The 20,850-nt window shown below is 38.6% G+C and overlaps 1 protein-coding gene across 5 annotated transcripts; it reads right to left on the bottom strand.

Annotated features, from left to right (window-relative positions):
• Positions 1–1,331: 1,331 nt before the first annotated feature.
• On the bottom strand, positions 1,332–18,952 carry klhl32 (kelch-like family member 32). 5 transcript variants are annotated; one of them, XM_084435509.1, is made up of 12 exons: positions 18,766–18,952; positions 17,883–18,111; positions 15,305–15,417; positions 13,982–14,162; positions 10,244–10,351; positions 9,008–9,106; positions 7,855–8,070; positions 4,353–5,079; positions 4,160–4,218; positions 2,807–2,999; positions 2,371–2,465; positions 1,332–2,287 (listed from the first exon to the last, which is right to left on the bottom strand). In XM_084435509.1, the coding sequence occupies exons 3-12, from the start codon at positions 15,325–15,327 to the stop codon at positions 2,126–2,128; spliced, it is 1,863 nt and encodes a 620-aa protein (XP_084291635.1). In that variant the 5' UTR covers positions 15,328–15,417; positions 17,883–18,111; positions 18,766–18,952; the 3' UTR covers positions 1,332–2,125. The 5 variants fall into 5 exon arrangements, with proteins under 5 accessions (XP_084291635.1, XP_084291636.1, XP_084291639.1 ...); XM_084435510.1 differs by having other exon boundaries at positions 18,758–18,920; XM_084435513.1 differs by having other exon boundaries at positions 15,249–15,366; positions 18,766–18,920.
• Positions 18,953–20,850: the final 1,898 nt, after the last annotated feature.

Genomic DNA, 20,850 nt, shown 5'->3' with positions numbered 1-20,850 from the left:
CTATTTTCCATGATGATCCAATTCAACCATACTAATAAGCAAAAATGACCTTAGTGAAACTTCATTTTTTGTGTTTTTGCTATAAAACTGTTGAACTTTCTTCTCCTGTGTCCTATTTTTCTGCAGTCAAGAATGGCAGCACGGCTAAAAGGTTTGTTCGCATTTTCTTCAGCCTGAGGCTCATTCATTTCACTTAAAGGGCATTTCCATTTGCCAAAAATAGAACTTGTTGTTATTAAAAAACAAACAAACAAGCAAGCCCAGTCCAGATGAGCAATAATTACGTTATGCATTACTTTCCATAAAAAAGTAACTAAATATTGCAATTAGTTCATTAGCTTATTGTAATGCACTATGTTTAAAAGTAACTTTCTCCAACACTGCCAGCGATCACAAATGACTGGAAAACTTTACTGGTCAAAAAGTAGAGTGGGAACCTAGTAAATAGGTTTTGGAATAAAGCTATTGCTCGTCTCTTGTTTGTATCCAGTGTAGGACTAGGAACTGAGAGTGATTCAGACAGCAATGACTCGTTCAAACTAACCAAGAAGCAGAATTCCACAGACAGTCCGAGTCAACACTCATATCAGAAGATCCTGTCATTGTGGTGTCAGCCAGTCTAGAAACTCCATAGCTAAGCAGGATTAAGACAATTGCACGCTTGTAAGAGATCCAAACTAAGAGCGTTGTCAACTTTAGGCAGTTTAACCAAGACAAATGGGTTCAGATAGGGCACATCTTGAGTTAAAGGGTTAGTTCACCCAAAAATGAAAATTCTGTCAGTAATTAATCACCCTCATGTTGTTCCAACCCCGTAAGACCTCCATTCATCTTCGGAACACAAATTAAGATATTTTTGATTAAATCTGAGAGCTGTCTCACTCCTCCATAGGCTTCTAAGGCATTATAACTTGCTGGCCCAGAAAATGTATTAAAGACATCGTTAATATAGTCCAAGTGACTCCAGTGGCTCAATCTTAAGTTTATAAAGTGACGAGAATACTTTTTGTGCGCAAAAACAAACAAAAATAACGACTTTATTAAACTATTCATTTTCTTCTGTTTGGGCCTCTGAGTGAGTTCACGTAGTGTTTAAGCATAGCGCTTCTGGGCCATCATCACACGTATCACACACATGACCAGCGTCGCCCAATAGTGAGCCTACGTGGTGACGTGCAACACAAATACGCAAATACCAGTTACCTGATGAGCGCAAACCTTAGTAAATCACCTTGCGTGATTCATTTAAATACTCTCCTCCCAAACATTTTGCGTCTGAAAGGGAAACTCCTACAAATGCGTATGCAATAAGGTCAAGTCAAAGACCAGTTGAATCATTATTGCACAACTGCATAAATTTATTAGATAGATTATGTAAAAAAAGTGTGCCCTTACATGTTTTCTTATGGAATGGGCAGTTTTTGGTGGTAGGATGGAGAACAGTCAAGATGCCACTGCTGACGCAGATTGTGAAGATGCTGTGTGTGTATTTGTCGTCAGCTGTGGTCATACACATTCAGTAAACAATACGGTCTTCTTCATCCTGAGTTTTGATAGAAAGTACAGTTTGTCACAGGCTGAGAAATGACATGGAATGGAAACTCACGTTTGGCTGATTTTAACATTATAGTCCCAGAACATTAAGGTCAGAGAGGAGAGTGGATTGAATTCTAGAATCTATGAAAACAGGTCCCTGACACAAATGCCGCCCTTGCATTTTTCCCTTGTTGTAATTCTGCATGGATTGTTGAGTAAAAGAGTGTTAAAACGACAAATTGGACAACCTACAGTCTACAAGTGTACCATTTTGGACTGGGCCATAAAGTGTGTCTAAATCATTCAGCCAGATTTACACACTGCTTGTTAAACTGGATTAGTATGGTGCAGCACCATAGCATATCCAGTTCAGAAATGCATGAACGTCAGTCAAGCTTGACAATAAAAAAACTCTTGAACTTCTTTTTGAATGTTTCCACATCCATCAGAACACTTCATACTGGCTCAACATGATCAACGTATGATCAACGATGACTCCACTCCATCCACCCGTCAACAATTTGTGGGAGTAGAATAGGCTCTTACATGATTCCACTGGTTCATAGTGTGTTTGTGGGAATACCCTAGGTTAGAGAGCCCCTATCCTGTGATGTGGCACTTGTAGGGTCTGCAGGTTGGGGCAGGTAAAGTACGGTGCAGGCAAGAAACATGTCGCCACTCCATTCGAAGCGAATGGGAGCGTTGGCCCATAAAAAACCTCCTCTTTACCCTTGGTGCTCACATCTAGCACCTGCCAAATAGACAAATGATAGGATCTCAACATTAATTATTCAACATGTCATTCAAACATAAGCACCATTCAAGTCAACTCACCTGAATGCAAGCAAGGGGTTCATTTGTCCAGATGGAATATCCACCAACCACATAGATCCTGTCATCATGGACAGACACTCCTGCCTCATTTTGGCCTATGAGGAGAATGTAGAGATTACGCTTACAAAAAAAAAATCATTACCATGGTCTAATAACCCTTTCAGGCACAGTGGACACTGTGAAAAAGTATTAATCTTTACAGTTTGTGAAAATGTTTTGATTGGATCACTTCTAAAAATGTCTTACCAGCTCAACTAGATTGATTTTTGCACACATTACCAGTTTAGTACTTTTTGTAAGGGGTACTAGAATCAGTAATAAATACAGAAAAAAATACAGTATATACAGTAAGGCTAAGTTTTAAAGAGAAAAATAAATGTGTAGGTAAATAGGTGAATAATCATATCTATTCCATAGTTGTAGTGCGTGTGGTGACCTGTGAGGAGACTGAAGGTGCAGCGTGTCCACTGGTCCATGTCCATGTCGTAAGAGTCGATGTGTCTAACCAGGATGCGGTCATTGTTGTAGTCTAGATCGTTCCCCCCAAGCACATATAGCTGCCTTTTGACTGCCGCCATCACATGGTACACCCTCCTCTGCAACATGGGACTGCGCGCTAGCCATTGATTCTATTACGGAGAGGAAATTACAAAAGAAAGAACAGCATAAAAACAGAATTATTCTCATTTTCAATGATTCTTAAAAACACGTCAATTCAAACTATACAATCAACCAGGAAAAGAGCTTAACAAATATATGGGAAAATCATTTTTGCTGGTTAACTGTATAGTTTGACATTGCACACGCACCGGAACATGCAAAAAACAATTATGTAAAATGTTTGCTTTGACAAAGTATTACATTTTTATATATATATATTTAAAAACAATAGTTTGTCAAAAGAAACGTTTAGCATTCATTTCTTTTGCATGTTCCGGTGCGTGTGCATTTATTTGCTAAAGGTGTGTGTTCATGCAGAGATTGCACGAGCAGTGGTGAGTGAGAGTGTGAATATACACATGTGTGTTTGGCGACCATCTGTTGAGGGTATTGTGGGTGGGGGGTTGCTGTTCCTGGCAGGTGAATGCAAAGCCACTTTGAATACCAATGAGCCTCTGCCTCCTGTTCTTTCCTCCTCTCTTTCTTTATATCTCTCTCTTTGAAAAACACACAGTTGCACTGACCACAGAAGTTATACGATGTTTAATTGTAAGTCTTTTTACATGTAACATTAATAAATTGGTCTGTAGAGGATTTGTATTGGACATAAGTCCCTTGTGTGGGTTTGGGGTTTTTTGTATTGTTTTTGTTTGTTTGTTGCATTTATTTGATCAAAAATACCATAAAAAACAGTAATTTTGTTCAATATTATTACAATTTAAAATAACTGTTTTCTATTTTAATATATTTTAAAATATAATTGATTCCTGTGATAGCAAAGGATCAGTGTCACATGATCCTTTAGAAATAATTCTAATATGCTGATTGGGTGTTCAAGAAAATTGTTCTTATTTTTATCAATGTTGAAACCAGTTGTGCTGCTTAATATTTTTGTGGAAACCGTGATACATTTTTTTAGGATTCTAGATTAATAGAAAGTTCAAATTAACAGCATTCAAGGAAAATAATGATTTTGTAACATTAAAAATGTCTTTATTATAATGTTAATCAATATAATAATGTATATAATAATTATATAATATCTATAATATTAAAAAAATGTAAGATGAGAAAGATGCACTAACCAGCCACATTATTCTCACATAACCACATAAATGCAAAATGTTACCTGTCCTGGGTCATACACCATCAGTCGATTCTGGTACTGAGCTGTGTTAGTGACACCACCTGCAGCAGAAGAAGACATCTTTTTATGTTAAACTGATGCTAGTAATGCTTTTAAGTCTTGGGCCTAGAAATGCATTGGGAGATTCCTCATATATACAGAGTAGTGGGGTAAATGTGAAGGAATCTATTATTACCTGAGACCCAGAGCAGCCCGTCAGCCACGCATCCTGCATGACAGGACAGCGAACGGTCGAAAGGTTGCACGTAGGTCCACTTGTTCCTCTTGGGGCAGTAGCGCTCCACGCTGGGCAGAACCTGCCTCAGTTCATTCCTCCCCCCGACGGCATAGAGATACTGTCCCAGAGCTCCCAGCACAAAGTGCTCCCTGCACGCCTTCATTGGTGCAATATCAATCCAGCGGTCCACCCTCGGATCGTACCGGCACGCCGTCCTCACCGCGCACGTCCTTCCAGTGGCGTGTTCCACCTCCCCGCCAGACACGAACAGGAAGTTGCCCATGACAGCCACACAGTGGTGACTCCGTCCAGCAGGCATGGGGGCTAATTCACTCCAGTTCGAACCCCCGGCGACACGCGTGTGCTCCTGCGTGGCGGGGTTGAAGAACCGCAGCTCCCGCACGCGGCTGACCTCCCGTTTGCGTCCGCCGATGATATATAATGTTAGTGACTGAAAGCGTGGCGTGGTGCGGGACGTCTGACGTAAAGGCTGTGCAAATACAGAGCGGTGGTAGTCCAATGCCTCCTCCACCAGGGCGGCGACGGTGCTGCTGGAGTTGAGGAAGGGGTGGCTACTGGCCACGTGGTGCAGGGCGGAGACCTCCATCAGGCCGTAGCGCACGTTTTGCAGCAGTTCCTCCATGTACTGGTATCTGCAGTCATGCTCCAGCCAACGCACCAATAACTACAGCAGGGCAGAGTGGCTCATCAGTATTCAGCACCGATTCGGGATCAGGAGATCACACTGCTCATATTACAGGCTGCAGCTCACATCATCCACACAATACTGTCTGTCTGCGCAGGGCCAACGCTTTGTATCATTGCATGCTAATGCTTAAGATATTGTGTCTCTATACAGTGATGAGAAGACAGCTGCAGATGAGACGGGGGGGGGTCTGTGAACACGCACACACACACGTAGTCATGAGGTGTGCGTGTGAAGCATACACACATACACATTCCGGCACAGCCAAGGGAGTTAGACAAAGGGGAGTTAATTGAACTTGAGAGCAATCTAGACTGTTTAGCTGCAGAGGCATGCGAGTACGGCGGAGATGGCTGGAGATAAGCGATGCCACTCTTGTGGAAACAAAGTGGCTTTTAACACAATCAGCCCTGAGACAGAGAACTTATTATAGCATCCTGAGATCATGGGCCACCACCTCTAGACGTTCCGCAGCTGTCTCCTACACACAAATGGCAAATTTAAATGCTTGCAATATATTTTTTCTTGGGAGTATTTCATCTGTGAAATGGTTAGATTTCATTGTACTTACACAGAATGATTCCCAGTGCACTAATTTTAGGACGGTACACTGTGATATTTCTGTGCTATTAGCAGCACCGAATTGCAGAGATAATGAACGCTGTCAGACAGGTTTCCCTAACATTTCCATAACATTTCCCCATCTGCCATTGGTCGTTCTAATAGGTAATCCAGCCCCAAAACTCACGCTATTGGTTGAGATCATTTTGCTCTGTTAGATGCTCAAATAGAGCAAAGTTCCTTTTAGAGACCATTAAACTACTTATGGTGTAATTGCACATATTAAGGATTAAGTAGTTTTTCAAATTAAATAAAAAAAGCTTACATTTTTTACTAATATTAAAATGATGTCCAATACCAATAAGCCTATAATTATTTTTATGTTATTGCTGATAAAAGATAAATAGTTGGTATATAAAATTGTACACTAAATTGTCTAAAAAATATGAATAAATAAAACAGTCTAAATGCTCGAGGTGAGTATCGTATTATGGCTGATGAGCAATAATTTGCTGATATATAAAATTTCATATTATATTATCTAAAAAACACTAGAAAATAATCAGTTTAAATGCTACAAGTTAATTTAGGCATCACAACATTATAATGTGCAGTATGAAAAATGGATATTCATGTATTATTATGGATTACTCAATTCTTAATGTTTTAAACATTGATTAACTTCAAGTGAGCATTACATGGCAATTGAGCATGGACAATCTATCAGCCAATATATATCCGAAATGGACCGATTCTGATAAATGAAAAGGTCTGTAATATTGAGCAATAACCTTTATGGTACCTATATAGTGTGCATTCCTACATAATTACACATTTAAGCTTTAAGTGTACATAGATTTCAGCAAAACCCTCCATTCCTGGCATCATTAATCATGCAACGCTCTATTGAGGTTCTGTTTCGCCTTCTTCCTTTCTCTGAATTTTAGTTGTTGTTTTTTTCAACTCTCCTCCTTTTCACAGCCAGCAGAAGAGAAGAAAGAGAATAAGTGAGAGAGGAAAATGGGAGAGGGAAGGAGAGAGACAGAGAGAGAGAGAGAGAGAGAGTGAGGTGTGAGCAAGGCAGCGTCTGCTGACTGTGAAGGTCACACTGGATCAGAGAACTTCCTCGGGGCAGAAAATAAATGAACTCCCCCACCCACTCCCGCACGGAGAAAGACAGACAGAGAGTGAGTGCGAGAGAAGAAAAAAAGAACAAAAAAAAAACAAAGAGGAAGAAAATGTGATTTCCAGAGCGTGAGACTCCGAGAACTCTGCATGACGATGATTGACAGCCAAACTATATCGAGGGTAGTATTGGCGGGCGCACGTTCGGACTGGCGGACGGCAGCACCAGCCCCTGTGCCCATCACGCTTCCGTCTGATGCCCAAATTAACCTTCTCTGCAAAGTGAAGGAGGCCCAAAGCAGCCTAATCAGGGCCTGATTATGGCAGCAGCGACTGGTTAAAGGGTCAGGGTAATTGTGCCATCAGAGGCCTGATTGTTTTCAATCAGTAGGGCGGCCGGAGTGACAGCTGGGGGATTGAGGCGCTGATGGAGCCGCGGTGGGCCTAATCAGAGAGAGCCTGGTTGTGGGAGGGGTGGTGGGGGGGCGCCTGATTGGTGCAAATGAATAGTCACACCACAGCCCCCTGACTACAGCCTCCGCCCGAGTGTACATACATACACACACGCGCTCACATTGTCCGTACACCGTTTTTTCTCACTTACACCGTAAATTAAACAGGCAGAGTTTGTGTGAATATGACCTTAAGCATTCAGATTTACTTAATGATGCTTTGTGTTTGGTAGCTGTTATAGAGATTGTCATGGGGTTCAAAAGTCTGAGATGTTCTTTTCTAAAAAAAAAACCACTAAAAAAATTACATTACCAAATTATATTAAATGTAAAGTTGAACTAAAAAAATTACTTCTTTTGCTTTTTTGACAGCAGCACTTGAGCTGCAAGTTTGTGCAAAACCTGATGATCACATTGTCCAACATGATTTGAGATGTTCCAAAGAGCATGAACTAGAAATGATATAGAAACTTACATATTTCATAACTGTTCTTTGTTGTAAAGTTTTCAGAATTTTAAACCCCATGCTGATATTTTGCATTAAAGCATGTAAGCTACCAAAGCAGTTCAGAGATGTTTTGAAGAGTTAAAGTCTGTGAATTTGCGGCCCACACACCTGCCATATCTCCTCCTCACTGAGGGAGGTGAGGCGGTCGCTTTTTAGCACTTCCCTGAGGAGCCGATAAGGTAGGAGCAGCACTTCCTCTTGCCTGTTCTTCTGGAGCTCAGAGAGGTGATCCACCAGAAAGCCCACCACTGCTTCCTCCAGGGCCGGCAAGTGGAAGAGGTCTGCCAGCCTGTACAGGTCCAGGTAGTTAAAACTGTTCAGCTCCTACAGGCACAGATATAAATACAAACAGATTCACGGTCAGAGGGGGTGTTTTATTCATGCATGAAAACTAGTTGAGCCTTACAGTCTAAAATGAAATCGTACATGCCTTGAAACATACAAGCACACAAACACATACAATAATAGATACCCCCATGAATACACACTCAGTCATTTAAAATTGTAATACAGTAAATAATAAAAAATAAAGTTATGATAAAAAATTAAGTTATGATAAATGATTAATGGGAGCTCAAATGAGCTAAATCTCATGAAAGTCCACAATATCCAAGACTGGAAAACCTTAAGTAAAAGAAGGAACAACGGAGACAAATCTAGTCAGGATGCTCCACATCTGCAGGACGAAGAAAGACGCTTCACACAGAGACTGACTGCCATCTACTGGTTAAAATGAACAACAAGCACATTTTAAAGGCAGTGATGAGCAGTGAAGGTGGAATCTGCATATCTTTTTCAAATTTTCTGGGCTGAATTATGGGGGAAATCTATGGAATTCTGCAGAAAGAGGGAAAAATTATTAGGGAATGATAAATAGTTTTCTTGCACAAAGGCTTCAAGAAACCTTGGAATAACACAGAGTCATATAGAGACTACTATCATGATAATTTTATGGTTATTTGTGTCTTTTTTAAGCTTAAAGGCTCCAGAAGTATGCGTTCATTGGAATCAAATTGAAAAGAGCATGTAAAACTGTGGAAGAAAAAAAAACTCAAATCAATGAAGAGTGAATCAATGATGACAGATTTTTTTCAGAAATATTCCTATAAATATGAGCATGTAAGACGCATGAAATGAGTAGAACTTTACAAAATGACTACTGATTACACAGTAACGTTATATGTAGTACTTGCTGAAAACACAAAATAAGCTTTATCAAAACGTTGCAAGTTTTCAAGGTAGAAATAACCTGTAAACACACCTGAATGAGATAGTAGGAACAGAGACTGAGCAGTTCCAGCAGCTGAAGGTGGCTTCCAGCAGACAGGACGTCTTGTACCACACCTGGCTCCAGCATGATCTACAGACAAAGAACCTGAGTAAGACTATTGTAAGAAACCGCAACCTTGCTTTCCTAATTCCATGTTAAAAGCAGGGGCCTTCAACCTTTTTCAGGCCAAGGACCCCTTAATGAAGAAAGAGACGGAGCAGGGACCCTGTGTTGAAACTTGTATAAACGTGTTGCATAAGCCTGCTCTATAAAAGACGTTTATAGCAGCTACTATATTAAAGGTATTTACATACTGTATGTATGATGCTTAGATTGCAAAGCTAATTATTACAATTTAAAATAACTGAATTTACTTCTGTCTTCAGTGTCTAATGAGCCTTCAGAAATCATTCTAATACAGTGATTTGGTGCTCAAGAAGCATTTATTATTATCAATGTTGAAAAAAGTGCTTCTTATTATTTTTGAGGAATTCTTTGTTCAAAAGAACAGCATTTATTTGAAATAGAAATATTTTGTAACATTATAAATGTCTTTACTGTCACTTTTGGTTGATTTAATGAATCCTTGTTGAATAATTTTTTTTTTTTTTTATTAAATCTTACTGAACCCAAACTTTACAACAGTGATGTATATAATATTGGACCATCTATATCCCTTAGGTTATCTCTGTTAGCAGTGCTTGAATGTAAAAGTTGTTTAGCAACAGACAACCAATCAAACTAAACAACTGACATGACAAAAAGGTGACAGCAAAAGCATTAACTGGTGTAAATCAGACATTGCTTTATTTGTTTTTGCTTTTGTATGTTTCAGGGTTACTTAAAACAGCCAGAGTGGGCCTACATGGTGACATTTTCACAATTGGAAATCACATGCTTGTTCCAATCTGTATTTGTTCAATCAGTGTTAGTGACTTCATGAATATGCAACTAAGAACATAAACTCGGGGTTTACCAATAGTATAGTGTGAAATCTTCAAACTAACATGAAATAAGATAACCTAGTATTACATTTAACCAGATTTAGAATTTCAATAAGCCCATTTGTGAAGCTCCAGAATAAATTATTTCACTTATCTGCTACATATGATTCATAATGGGGTCTTTCCAGAATCTAGAGACCTGTCTTTGCTTGAGGCACTGCAAATTTTGTTTGTTGTGCATGTTCTGGGCCATATGCTACTGAGTGGGCTATGCTGAATTTACCTGGCCTGTGTAGGCGAAGTCCAGTGCGTGCTTCAGTCCGACGCTAGTCACACCCTGGAGAGTTACCTCATCTGCCTCACTCTCCACCATACACAGACTGAACATGGCCTGAAGATACACACACACAAACTCATAAGCAGGATGCACCACAGAACAGCAGTAATATAGCATCCTGTAAATAGCTATTAAAGCAAAACGTCAAAAAACTGTTCATTCAAGTCTAAAGAGTTTCACACTGAGAATGAAAGTGAGTCCATGGCCATCAATCAGTACATACTGTACTTTCTCACACACACGCGCGCAGAATAAAGAGACCAAGAGGCCAGTGCTGTCCCGCTGTGTTCTCTGGCAGGAGTACACTAATCAAAAGCATTGACTGCTGTCACAGAGCGAGTGTAGGATGGTCATTGATCAAAGCCCATGGTGAAGGGGAAGTCAAAGGACATTGGATCATGATTACACCAACTCCACTGATCAAACCTAACTGCTCCTAATGATGAACTTCCAGCGTAAAAAATAAATAAAAATAAAATAATCTTATCTATCTATCTATTTTAATATATATATACACATGCCTCCCAAAATCAGAGTAATAACTCTCAGGCACAGATTAAGTCTGGTTCTGGATTGAAATTAGTGTCAACAGTCTTTTGAAAGAATCAATAGACATTTAATGCAGGTCTTAGCTCCATCTGAAGCCGCCGTGTGCTGAAAATAGATGCAAAGTGTTTATCATCTTTTATCGTTGTCACCTCACCCTCAGAAACTGTTCCCCCAGTAGTATGTCACATTTAAAGTGCCTGGTAAAGTATACCGCGTTTTTCTATTTTCTATTTAAAGAGCAGTACGTTTTAATGACTGACCTCGGCTCACATTTAGATATTTTAAAGGACTCATTAGAGCTGATGGTTGTTGGATTGTTGACAGCTACTCAGAGAGCTCCTTACTGGGACACCACTGCCCATAAGAAAGACTTAGGGTTTTTTTTGGAGGGGGAATGTGGGTAATAAGCATGACCAGTCCTGTGTCACATGTCTGGCTGAGTGACTTCTGACCTTGGAAAAGCAATGCAGGCTGGTCAGACAGCAGCTTTGTGAGCTAATTAGTTTACAATGCATGCTTTTTGAGCCATATGAAAATACAGAATGATTCAATGCCTTAGATCAGTGTTACCGGCATTGCTGCACCGCGAATCTAAGCAGCAGCTGCTGACTCTTCCGCACCATGCAAAACAAATCATATTCCACATGAGCTGTGACTGCGAGTGCAATGCAATAGAATAAAAAGACTGTGTACCACAAAATTAAAGCCAGGAAATGTCTAAAAAATTGAGTTGCCTTCATGGACTGCAGACAAAAACAATATAGTTACAACACTGCCAGTGTAGTCTAATTCCCGAACAAATTACTTTTATGAGCTTTTATGCATGATTTTTTAATGAATAAAAAGATGTATTAACAGTTTTAATCAGTCGGTCTAATCATTATATTCAGTAAATGAAGCAAGCTTGTGTAAGTATCATTACTCATGATTGTTGCTGATGTTATTACTCGTTAAAGATACAAATTTGCTACACATTTATATTTACAGTATATAAGTATATATCGTTTGTGTTTACTCAGAGAAATTTGCAGTACGAACTTCTCTGGTCAAATGTGTAATGTCACTGTGTTTAGAAGGGTAGGGCCGAGAGCCTGCACGCCGCGCCGGTCTCGTATCTCTCACAGAGGACCTTCAAAAGCATAAAAGGAGGAGTGACGACAGTGAAGGACGAGAGAGGACCAGGCCTGGACATGTTATGTTTTGTTTATGTGTGTCCGGCAGTTGTCCGTTAGGTGCTGCCGCTTTTACTTTCATTTTGTTGTTGGTTTATTTTACGGAATTAAAAGTTTGAACGTTCGCCGGTTCCCGCCTCCTTCTTCCCTGATCCTCTAACATTGCTACAGTGTTTGTGCCAGTGCCACAGGCGCAGATTACACCTTTCACATTTATTCATTAGTGCCACTGAGGTATTAAATCTCGAAAGGGTGCAATATCCTTTCATTTCTCAGGGACATCCGGCCTAAAAATGGAACAAGACAGGTGACACTGGGTAAACTGGTGTGATTTTTACATTTTCTAAAGAAAATGTGACTGGCGTTTGACCGTACAAACCTCACTGCCACAATTCAAACAACTAAGTGGTTGCTATGGGTTCTGAGAGGTTTTCTTGAAATTCTCTTTCTGGATGTTCTGGGTGGTTGTATGATCGTTGCTTACTGGACCGAGTCAAAATAGCCCACCTTTCTATGATACTGTATTCATGTGTATAGATATGACTTGCGTCCCTCCTTCTCTCTATCCACCTAAGGGATTTTCACCCACTTGTGTTTCAGATGATGAATACTACGCCTCTCTCCAACAAGCCCTAAAATTGGAGGTATAATTAATTCACAAACCAGGCAGGACCATTATGTCAGTTAAATACTGGCAATTGTTATTAATTTCCAAAACAAAACTCATTTTGGTATTCACGATAGGGCATAAAACACATGCTCATCCACACGTGTACACTCCTGTCTATTTAAACCTATTCAACCGTTCCACCTAATAGAAATCAGGAATAATACAAACCTTGCAGGCATACTATGTCAAAGGGTAGCTGTCAAACAGAGCCAACAGCTTGATTGACTAAAGCTTTGGATCAGCCCATGTTTTACATAAGCTATGACTCGCCTTAACAACAGCAGAAGGTGTCCTCATTAGAAACCAAGGGCTAAAATCAAAAACAAGGGATTATATCTTATCATTCCAGCCCAACAGAGGTGGAGAGCTTGCCAGGAGACGTATAGAGATAAATATACCTGCCCTATTTAATTCTGTTCTTTGAACTGTGCACATAATCTTTCCCTCTGTTGCAGGGCCGGATGTATTTCTTCTTTGTAATCTTCTGAACAAACCAAAATCAAATCTCACTGATACGGTTTTCAGACCTCTGCTGACTTTTCATTTCCCGTCTGTTGCTCTCTTGTCTCCCGTGTGAACTGTACATATTTGCATCAGGATTGTGCCGCTGAAAGGAAAATCCTGTTGTCGTTTACTCACTATCAAATTGTTCCAAACACGTATGACTTCTGTGGAACACAAAAGGAGATATTCAATAGTGTGTTTACGCTGCTCTTTTCCATATAAACAAAGACAACGATGCTGTACAGCTCCCTTCGTTTCACACTGATTTCAAACCTGCTATAAAACATTTTGACACACCACATTTGAATGTATTATTTTCAGAGCTTGGCAGCACTCATCCCCATTTACTTTTATTTTATGGAGAAGAGCAGCATGAACTTTGTACCTAACATCTCCTCTTCAGTTCCAAGAAAGAATGGATATGGATGGATGGAAGCTCTGTTCCACCACAAAAGGAAAAAAAAAATCATGCTTTGGTAAAGCATTGTTATAAAATAAAAAGTAGCAGTAAAAGTCGTAATTATGAGATAAGGTCAACATTTTGTCTTAGTATGCCATCATTTTCACTATATATCTCAGGATTATGACTTTTTATGTCATAATTATGATTTACCAAAGCATGATTTCTTTCCTATGTGGCGGAAATGTGCTTCCATTGATATGGAATGACAAGATTTTTGAGAGAACTGTTCATTTAATAGATACCAGCATAAGCTTGTGTGGCAAACACTCTCACTGATCATGTTTCTGGGGTTAGCGACATGGAACCTGCACAGTGTACTATCTCACCCGGAAGTAATCGCTGCAGGCTGCCAGGACCGCCTTATGAGCATGGAACTTCTGTTCCCCGGCGACCAGGGTGACATCGCAGAGCAGTCCGTCCTTGCGCTGCTGATTAAGGGCAGAGAGGACAGAGTCCTGGTGGGATTTGGATTGACACAGCCTCTGTCCTGTCAGCATGTCCTGAGAGCTGAGACACAAGAGAAACACTGCAAGACAAGCCCATGCTTGGAGTTTGTGAACAACTCATCATGGAAGCCTGTGCCCAGAAACAATGAAGTGTGTATGTGTGTGTGTCTTTTTCCCTGCTGTTCACTAGATCTATCAATACGCCTATTCACAATGTGAGATGTCATTGATTCTCACTGCTCCCATTGCCCTGAATAGCTCTTTTCAGCACAACACATTCAGATTTAGCTCTAATTCTGTACACTGCACTACATTTAACATAAAAAGACTGCAGAAATGGTATAGTAAAAACCTGTTAATTGATTAAGTTTAAGTTACCTTACCACATAAAAAAATATGATTAATAAAACACCACATGTAATTTTACTGTCAAGATTTAAAGATAAATGTTTTAAATGTATTTATTAAAGATTTGATATTATTAATTTATTGAGCATATTTGTATTAAAAATACATTTGTTTTTCAAATATTTCAATAAAATATATTTCATGTATTATATTATATACAATAACAAAAAAATAAAATTACAATTTTAATTTCTATATTTACAACATTTTTAACAAGGCAATATATACACTTTTACAACATTACAAATTACATCTGCAATGAGTAAAAAGTATGAACCTCCTTTGAATTTATATGAATATCGGTATTAACAAAAGTTCCTGCATGAACCATCACATTTGTTGATATTTTATTTCATACTTTTTTGTACGTTATTTCATTCATGTTAGTTTCATTATTGTATTGTATTTTGCAGTAACCAACAGATTTGAATACTGGTTGATATTATTCTTATATTATTTGAATCTTATACGCAAAGCCAGAATTGGACAAAATAGACAACAAAATGCCTCCCACAATGTCAGTGACATCATCATTGTATAAAATATTATTATTCTTTTTTTTGCAGTAAATTTAACAAAAATGTTTTACAGTATTAGTTTTACACAGATTAGTACAGCCCTCTGGGAGAAGAAAGCTTCGGATGACCTCAGATATCCTCCAGAGCTCTTTAAATAACGCTGACCGTGTCACAACATCTCCCATCAAATCCAACAGCATCTACATCAAATTAAAACTCACCAAAGACGTGAGGACATGGTCATCTCTTAAGGTAGACTGAGGTGTGCAGAATGTACCTGGGAGGAGGCTCAGAGGGCATGCTCCTGGAGGAGAGAGGAGGCGGAGGAAGGAGTGCTTCCTGTTGATACAACAAAACACCAGACAGGCCCGACTGAGCATGTGCAGCACTCTACAGTGAGAGAACAGAAACAGCAAAGACTGAGAGTGAATAAGGACACAGCCTGTATATCTGAGAAGCCTATGATGGCCTGAATATCTGAGCATCCCGATGGAGATTCTGAGATGAAGAGCTTTTAAAGATTTAAATGATTCGCCTTTACAAAACGGAATGAAATAGAAAGGAATTAAAATATCACACTATGGCAATTCAAAGTGCTTTGCATAGAAAATAAGCACAAAATAAAAGCAAGGGAAATTAAAACAGTTATAAAAGGAATTAAAAGAGATAAAAAAAAAATTTGTAAAATTAATTAAAGTAGTAAAAAGATGATACATAGAATAAACTTCTCATCTGGCAAAAAAACGGTGTATCTTATTTTGCTTATAGTTTTACTCGTACACTGTGTCTGTGGTGTTTATTCGGTGCGCCTAAGAATTGCATTGCCCCATCAGTCCGCACCCCAAAAAAAACATTTGTTCAGAAGCTCTAGGAATGGAGTCGATCCAGTCCGCACCCCACAGAACCTCGAGTTTAATTGACACATCAAACTCACTACTCCACCACAGATCATCAGCATGGTTTCATCTCTCAATTTCTCCAATTAAGTAATTTATGTTTGTCTCTTATCCAATTTTTCAGTGCCATTTGAGTTTAGAATCAAAAGGAGGATGCAGAAATAAAATACAGTGTAATCAGTCGGACGCACAGTGGCACAGTACTCATTCAGTAAACGCACAGCTAAACAGATGTGTTTTGAGTCTAGATTTGAATGTGACTACTGTAGGAGCACGTCTGATCTCTTCTGGAAGCTGGTTCCAGCTGCGGCTGGCATAATAGCTAAAAGCGGACTCGCCATGCTTAGAGTGAACCCTTGGTATTTCTAGTTGATGTGATCCTAATAATCTGAGTGATTTTTGTCGGAATTTGTCCTCTGCATTCAACCCATCCAAGTTAGTGCACACACATTAGGAGCAGTGAGTAATGAACACACACACACAGCAAACCGTGGACACACACACCCAGAGCAGCGGGCAACCATTCACTTATGTGCCCGGGGAGAGATTGCGGGTTGAGTGCCTTGCTCAAGGGCACCTCAGGCATTTCCTACCGGTGTTTACAATCAAACCCACAACCTTCGGTTTACAAGTCTGACCCTCTAACCATTAGGCCACAAGTGTCCCAACTGCCCCACGATATAGGCCTAAGCTAATATGCTACATGCTATAAGCTTTCTAGGCTGAAAGTGAAGTCTGACATTCATTTTATGACAATTATACACATTTCCTCCCCAGATACTGTACTACAAAAAATTCATTATACATTATATAAATTGCATTTATACATTATGGTAGCAACTGTTGCACTAGCTTTATGCTGATTTACTTTTTTAAATATATAGAATAAAATAAATCATTAAAATTATCATCAATTTTTATTACTATCTTACAATAAAGATAAGCTTATAAGAATTGAGAATAATGACAATTGCATACAAACCAAAAATTAAAACATCAGTACGAATTAAATTACGTATAATTTTGGGGTGATTATGTGCCTAACTGCCATGAAAATAACGGTACAATGGCAAAAAAGTTCTTAAACGGTTAGTTCATCCAAGTATTATTTACTCACCCTCACGTCGTTCCATACCCATAAGGCTTTCGTTCATCTTCAGAACACAAATGGATATATTTGAATGAAATCTGAGAGATTTCTGTCCCTCCATTGACCATCTACACAACTACCACTTTGACGCTTCAAAAAGTTCATAAAGAGAAACTAATCCATATGAATGGAGCGGTTTAGTACAAATTTTCTGAAGACACAATCACTTTATATGATGAACAGATTGAATTTTAGGCTTTTATAAACATTCATCAACGCACACATCAGTTGTGGTAAACGGAAGCTCACGCATGCATGCTTGATGTGCGAGAACCAATGAAATTCATTCTTGTATGTTACACAAGTTTGAGCTTCTGCAAGAACCAATGAGGTTTGTTCTCTTGCATCAAGCAGGTTCGGTTGAGTTTCTATTTATGTTCTCTGATCAATGTTTATGTGAATAAAAGCCTAAATTCAATCTGTTCATCGTATAGGCTAAAGCGACCGTGTCTCTTCAGAAAATTTGGACTAAACCGCTCCATTCATATGGATTAGTTTTACAATCTCTTTATGAACTTTTTGAAGCATCAAAGTATTAGTTGCGTGGCAAAAATATCTTCATTTGTGTTCCGAAGATGAAAGAAAGTCTTACAGATTTGGAACGACATAAGGGTGAGTAACGTTAATTAATGACAGAATTTTTCTTTTTCGATGAACTAATCCTAATTACATGCATTATTTAATGTATGAAAAGCAGGAGAGTAAAAATATGAAATATAAATAAGAAATAAAAATATGAAATATGTTTTTCAAGAGATTCATCATGCAGAAGAAAACAAAATAGAAGAAATATTAAAAACACCACTCACCCTATTGATGCGCAATGTGTTTGGATACAAAACAGCTACAGGCAAAGTTCATTCTGATCCAAAATCAGTCTGTGCATCTCCTTTCATAGAGCCTCATGTGATGGTCAAATGGTATCAAGACTGATGAGAGTAACGTTAGCCTAGGCGACCTGATGCAGGACTTATTGGAGCCTAATGGCCCATTGTGTCTGAGCCATCCCAGCACATATTGATCTGATTACAAGATGACCTTCAGTCAGCAGATTGTAGTCCATGGTCAATGGTGGAGAAAAGAGGAGGGAAAAAAGAGAAATAAAACTAACGATACAGTAGTAGCTGCTACTGGATATTTTCTTAATAGAACTGGTCTGTCACTCAAATGGTCCCGTCCATCATTCTAGCCGTCACTGACCTACTTAACCAGAGTCAGTCTACCCTTAATCCATCAAACTAAAGGTGACTGAATGACAGTTTAAGGTAACGTTACCGTCGCGTTAAAATCAACGTGTAGGATATATTATTAAAATAATAATAATAATAATAACAACATGTAGGCGGATGATATATTGTCTATTAATGATATTATTTTGACAAGTTAATTGCGTTACGGATCCAAAGAAGAACTGTCACTAAATGCTTGGTCGCGAGTCCTTGGCTTCCACAATCACTTTAAAACCTCAACTAAGGTCTCCTAGCAACAGGGCAGAACCAAGAATATTTGGGCAACGATAAATGTAATCCTCACTGAAGACCCGCCCAACTGCAACCTCATGACATTTAGCTGTGAACCGTTTCGGTACATCCCTTCAGCATCCATCTGTAAACAGTCTAAACGTTTCTGTATGTTAGACATGTCGTAAATATACAAACATTCACCGGATAAAAAGCGCACGTACGTACGTACCTTCGCGTCCAGTGTCTTCTTCTCTCGGTCAAACTGATTTTATCCGACGTCGGTCACTTATCAACTTTGACAGACCCAAACAAAATATCGACCCCCAGGAGAAAACTGTCCAGAGACTGTGGGTGTAACTCGCTATGTCTATGCCCGATGCGTCTGAGCTACTGTAACCGCAAGAGTCTTAATCAGTCCCCGCCTCTTGCGGTCACATGCCCGGGATCATGCGTGTCCACGAGGCGCCGAATATGAAGTACAAACCATAGGCAAAAACATTCTGTCATTTTCTTATTGAATCAGAATGAGGCATATGTTGATATTTGATATGTTGTTTTATAACTTAATTATTAAATACGAATATCTGTATAATTATTTTAAAGGGAATTATTAGGCTATATTTTAAACTATGGGCACTTTTATGTAGGGTAGGGTAGAGTGGGGGAAAACGCCCCCCTTAAGGAAAATGTGACATTACAGTGAAACAAAACATAAATGTGACTAGAATTGCCATCCCGGTTTTGAGTGACTATGGCAGGAGTTATTCACCAAATATTAAAATTGCTCAGCCTTCATAATTAATTAGTATTTCCACTGAAAATATTTTTGTACAAAGGGGGCGTTTTGCCCCAGCGGTGGGGTAAAACGCCCCCCAAGGTAGGGTAAAATGCCCCCTTTCTTACCAACCAGTTTGCTTCATAGATAAACAGCAAAATTAACAGACAATAGTTTTTAATCTCTAAAGGTAAAAGGCAAGTAATGTATCAACATGTATATATATTAATATTTATTTCAGAAATGTTCAAAATAGGCAAAATTAACTACCTTCCATCAGTGAGCTAACTGTGCTAGCAAGCTAGCTAGTTAATGCTCACTTGAGGTATTTTTTTCATGTTTTGTTCAAATATTTTGATTTTACCACCTAGTTATACTGCATTAAGTGTAAAACAAAGGATTTGATAGACAGAAATATTTTATTATAGTAATTATGATAGAGACGTTTTACCCCTCAGCGACAGCGTAGGGGGCGTTTTACCCCACAAGCTATGAGTTTTTTAAAATAATGTTTAATTTTTAAAATATAATTATATTCCTTATAAATAATATATGATCTCAAACTACAGACTTCACTATTCATCTATCATACATCACTGTGATATCCTGCAGAACAATATTCTCTTAAACACTTATTTACTAATATTTGAAAATTATAGCATTTACCATAATCCTCTTCTCTTCAAATGTGTCGCTGGTGTCAGCTTCTCCATAGAGATTTGTATATCCCCGTTATCAACGTAGTGCATAGCAACAGTAAAAACCTATATTGACTACTTTTAGTGGTTATTTTGGGAAAAACAGGTGGGGGGCGTTTTACCCCACTCTACCCTACTTTGGTCATATTTTTAAAAATACATACAATTTTGGACAAAATCCTCTTTCTTTTTCAAACTAACAATAAAACCTCCTTAAAACCTTTTTCTATTATGATTTTTTCATACTTTTCATCCTCCTTATAGGTGTCAAAATCACTGTTTTATCCTTGTCGCACACCCAGACATTTTAACTTCAACAATGAAAATACAGTTTAAAAGTATGACTTATCTGTTAACTATTAATATACCTAAATTAAGCACTAGTAAAATAATTAAAATACATTATAGTATTTAATGTGAGACCACCATCAAATATTACTTTTTATACAAAATATAGCTGTCGCACAGTATTGGTGTCATTTCCACCACAACACTGTAATGTCCCTTTAAAAAGTTTGTGTGAAAGATTGTTTAGGTGGTTTCTATGGAAATGTTCAGAGACATCAGAGCACATGTTGGACATGGAGGCAATTTTAAATTTTCATCAAGAACAAAACAAGAAAAATCAAGGTAAATATTGTTTGATCAGTTAATATATTTATTCTACGTCATTTCCAAACATGCTGTACCTTCAAGGGTGTTTTTAAAAAGTTAAAAATTTTAAGTTAAATAAGAGTATTTTACATACATGAAATGCTAAGTATTAATTCAAAGCTAATCAGTGAAGCTATCTTCCATTTTTTCCACAAAAAACTACAGAAATGTCATTTCCACCACAGTC

The sequence above is a fragment of the Rutilus rutilus genome (assembly GCF_951802725.1).
Source record: "Rutilus rutilus genome assembly, chromosome: 17".
Lineage (NCBI taxonomy): Eukaryota > Metazoa > Chordata > Actinopteri > Cypriniformes > Leuciscidae > Rutilus > Rutilus rutilus.
This window is presented reverse-complemented; position numbering and strand designations above follow the sequence as displayed.

What these genes read in the sequence shown, in the direction of transcription:
- klhl32 (XM_084435509.1), bottom strand. Translation starts at nt 15,327, where the DNA reads ATGCCCTCTGAGCCTCCTCCCAG. An exon ending in TGGTGTATGACCCAGGACAG is followed by an intron (nt 3,000 to 4,159) that starts GTAACATTTTGC and finishes TCTCCGTAATAG; the next exon opens with AATCAATGGCTAGCGCGCAG. An exon ending in AACCCCTTGCTTGCATTCAG is followed by an intron (nt 2,288 to 2,370) that starts GTGAGTTGACTT and finishes TCTATTTGGCAG; the next exon opens with GTGCTAGATGTGAGCACCAA.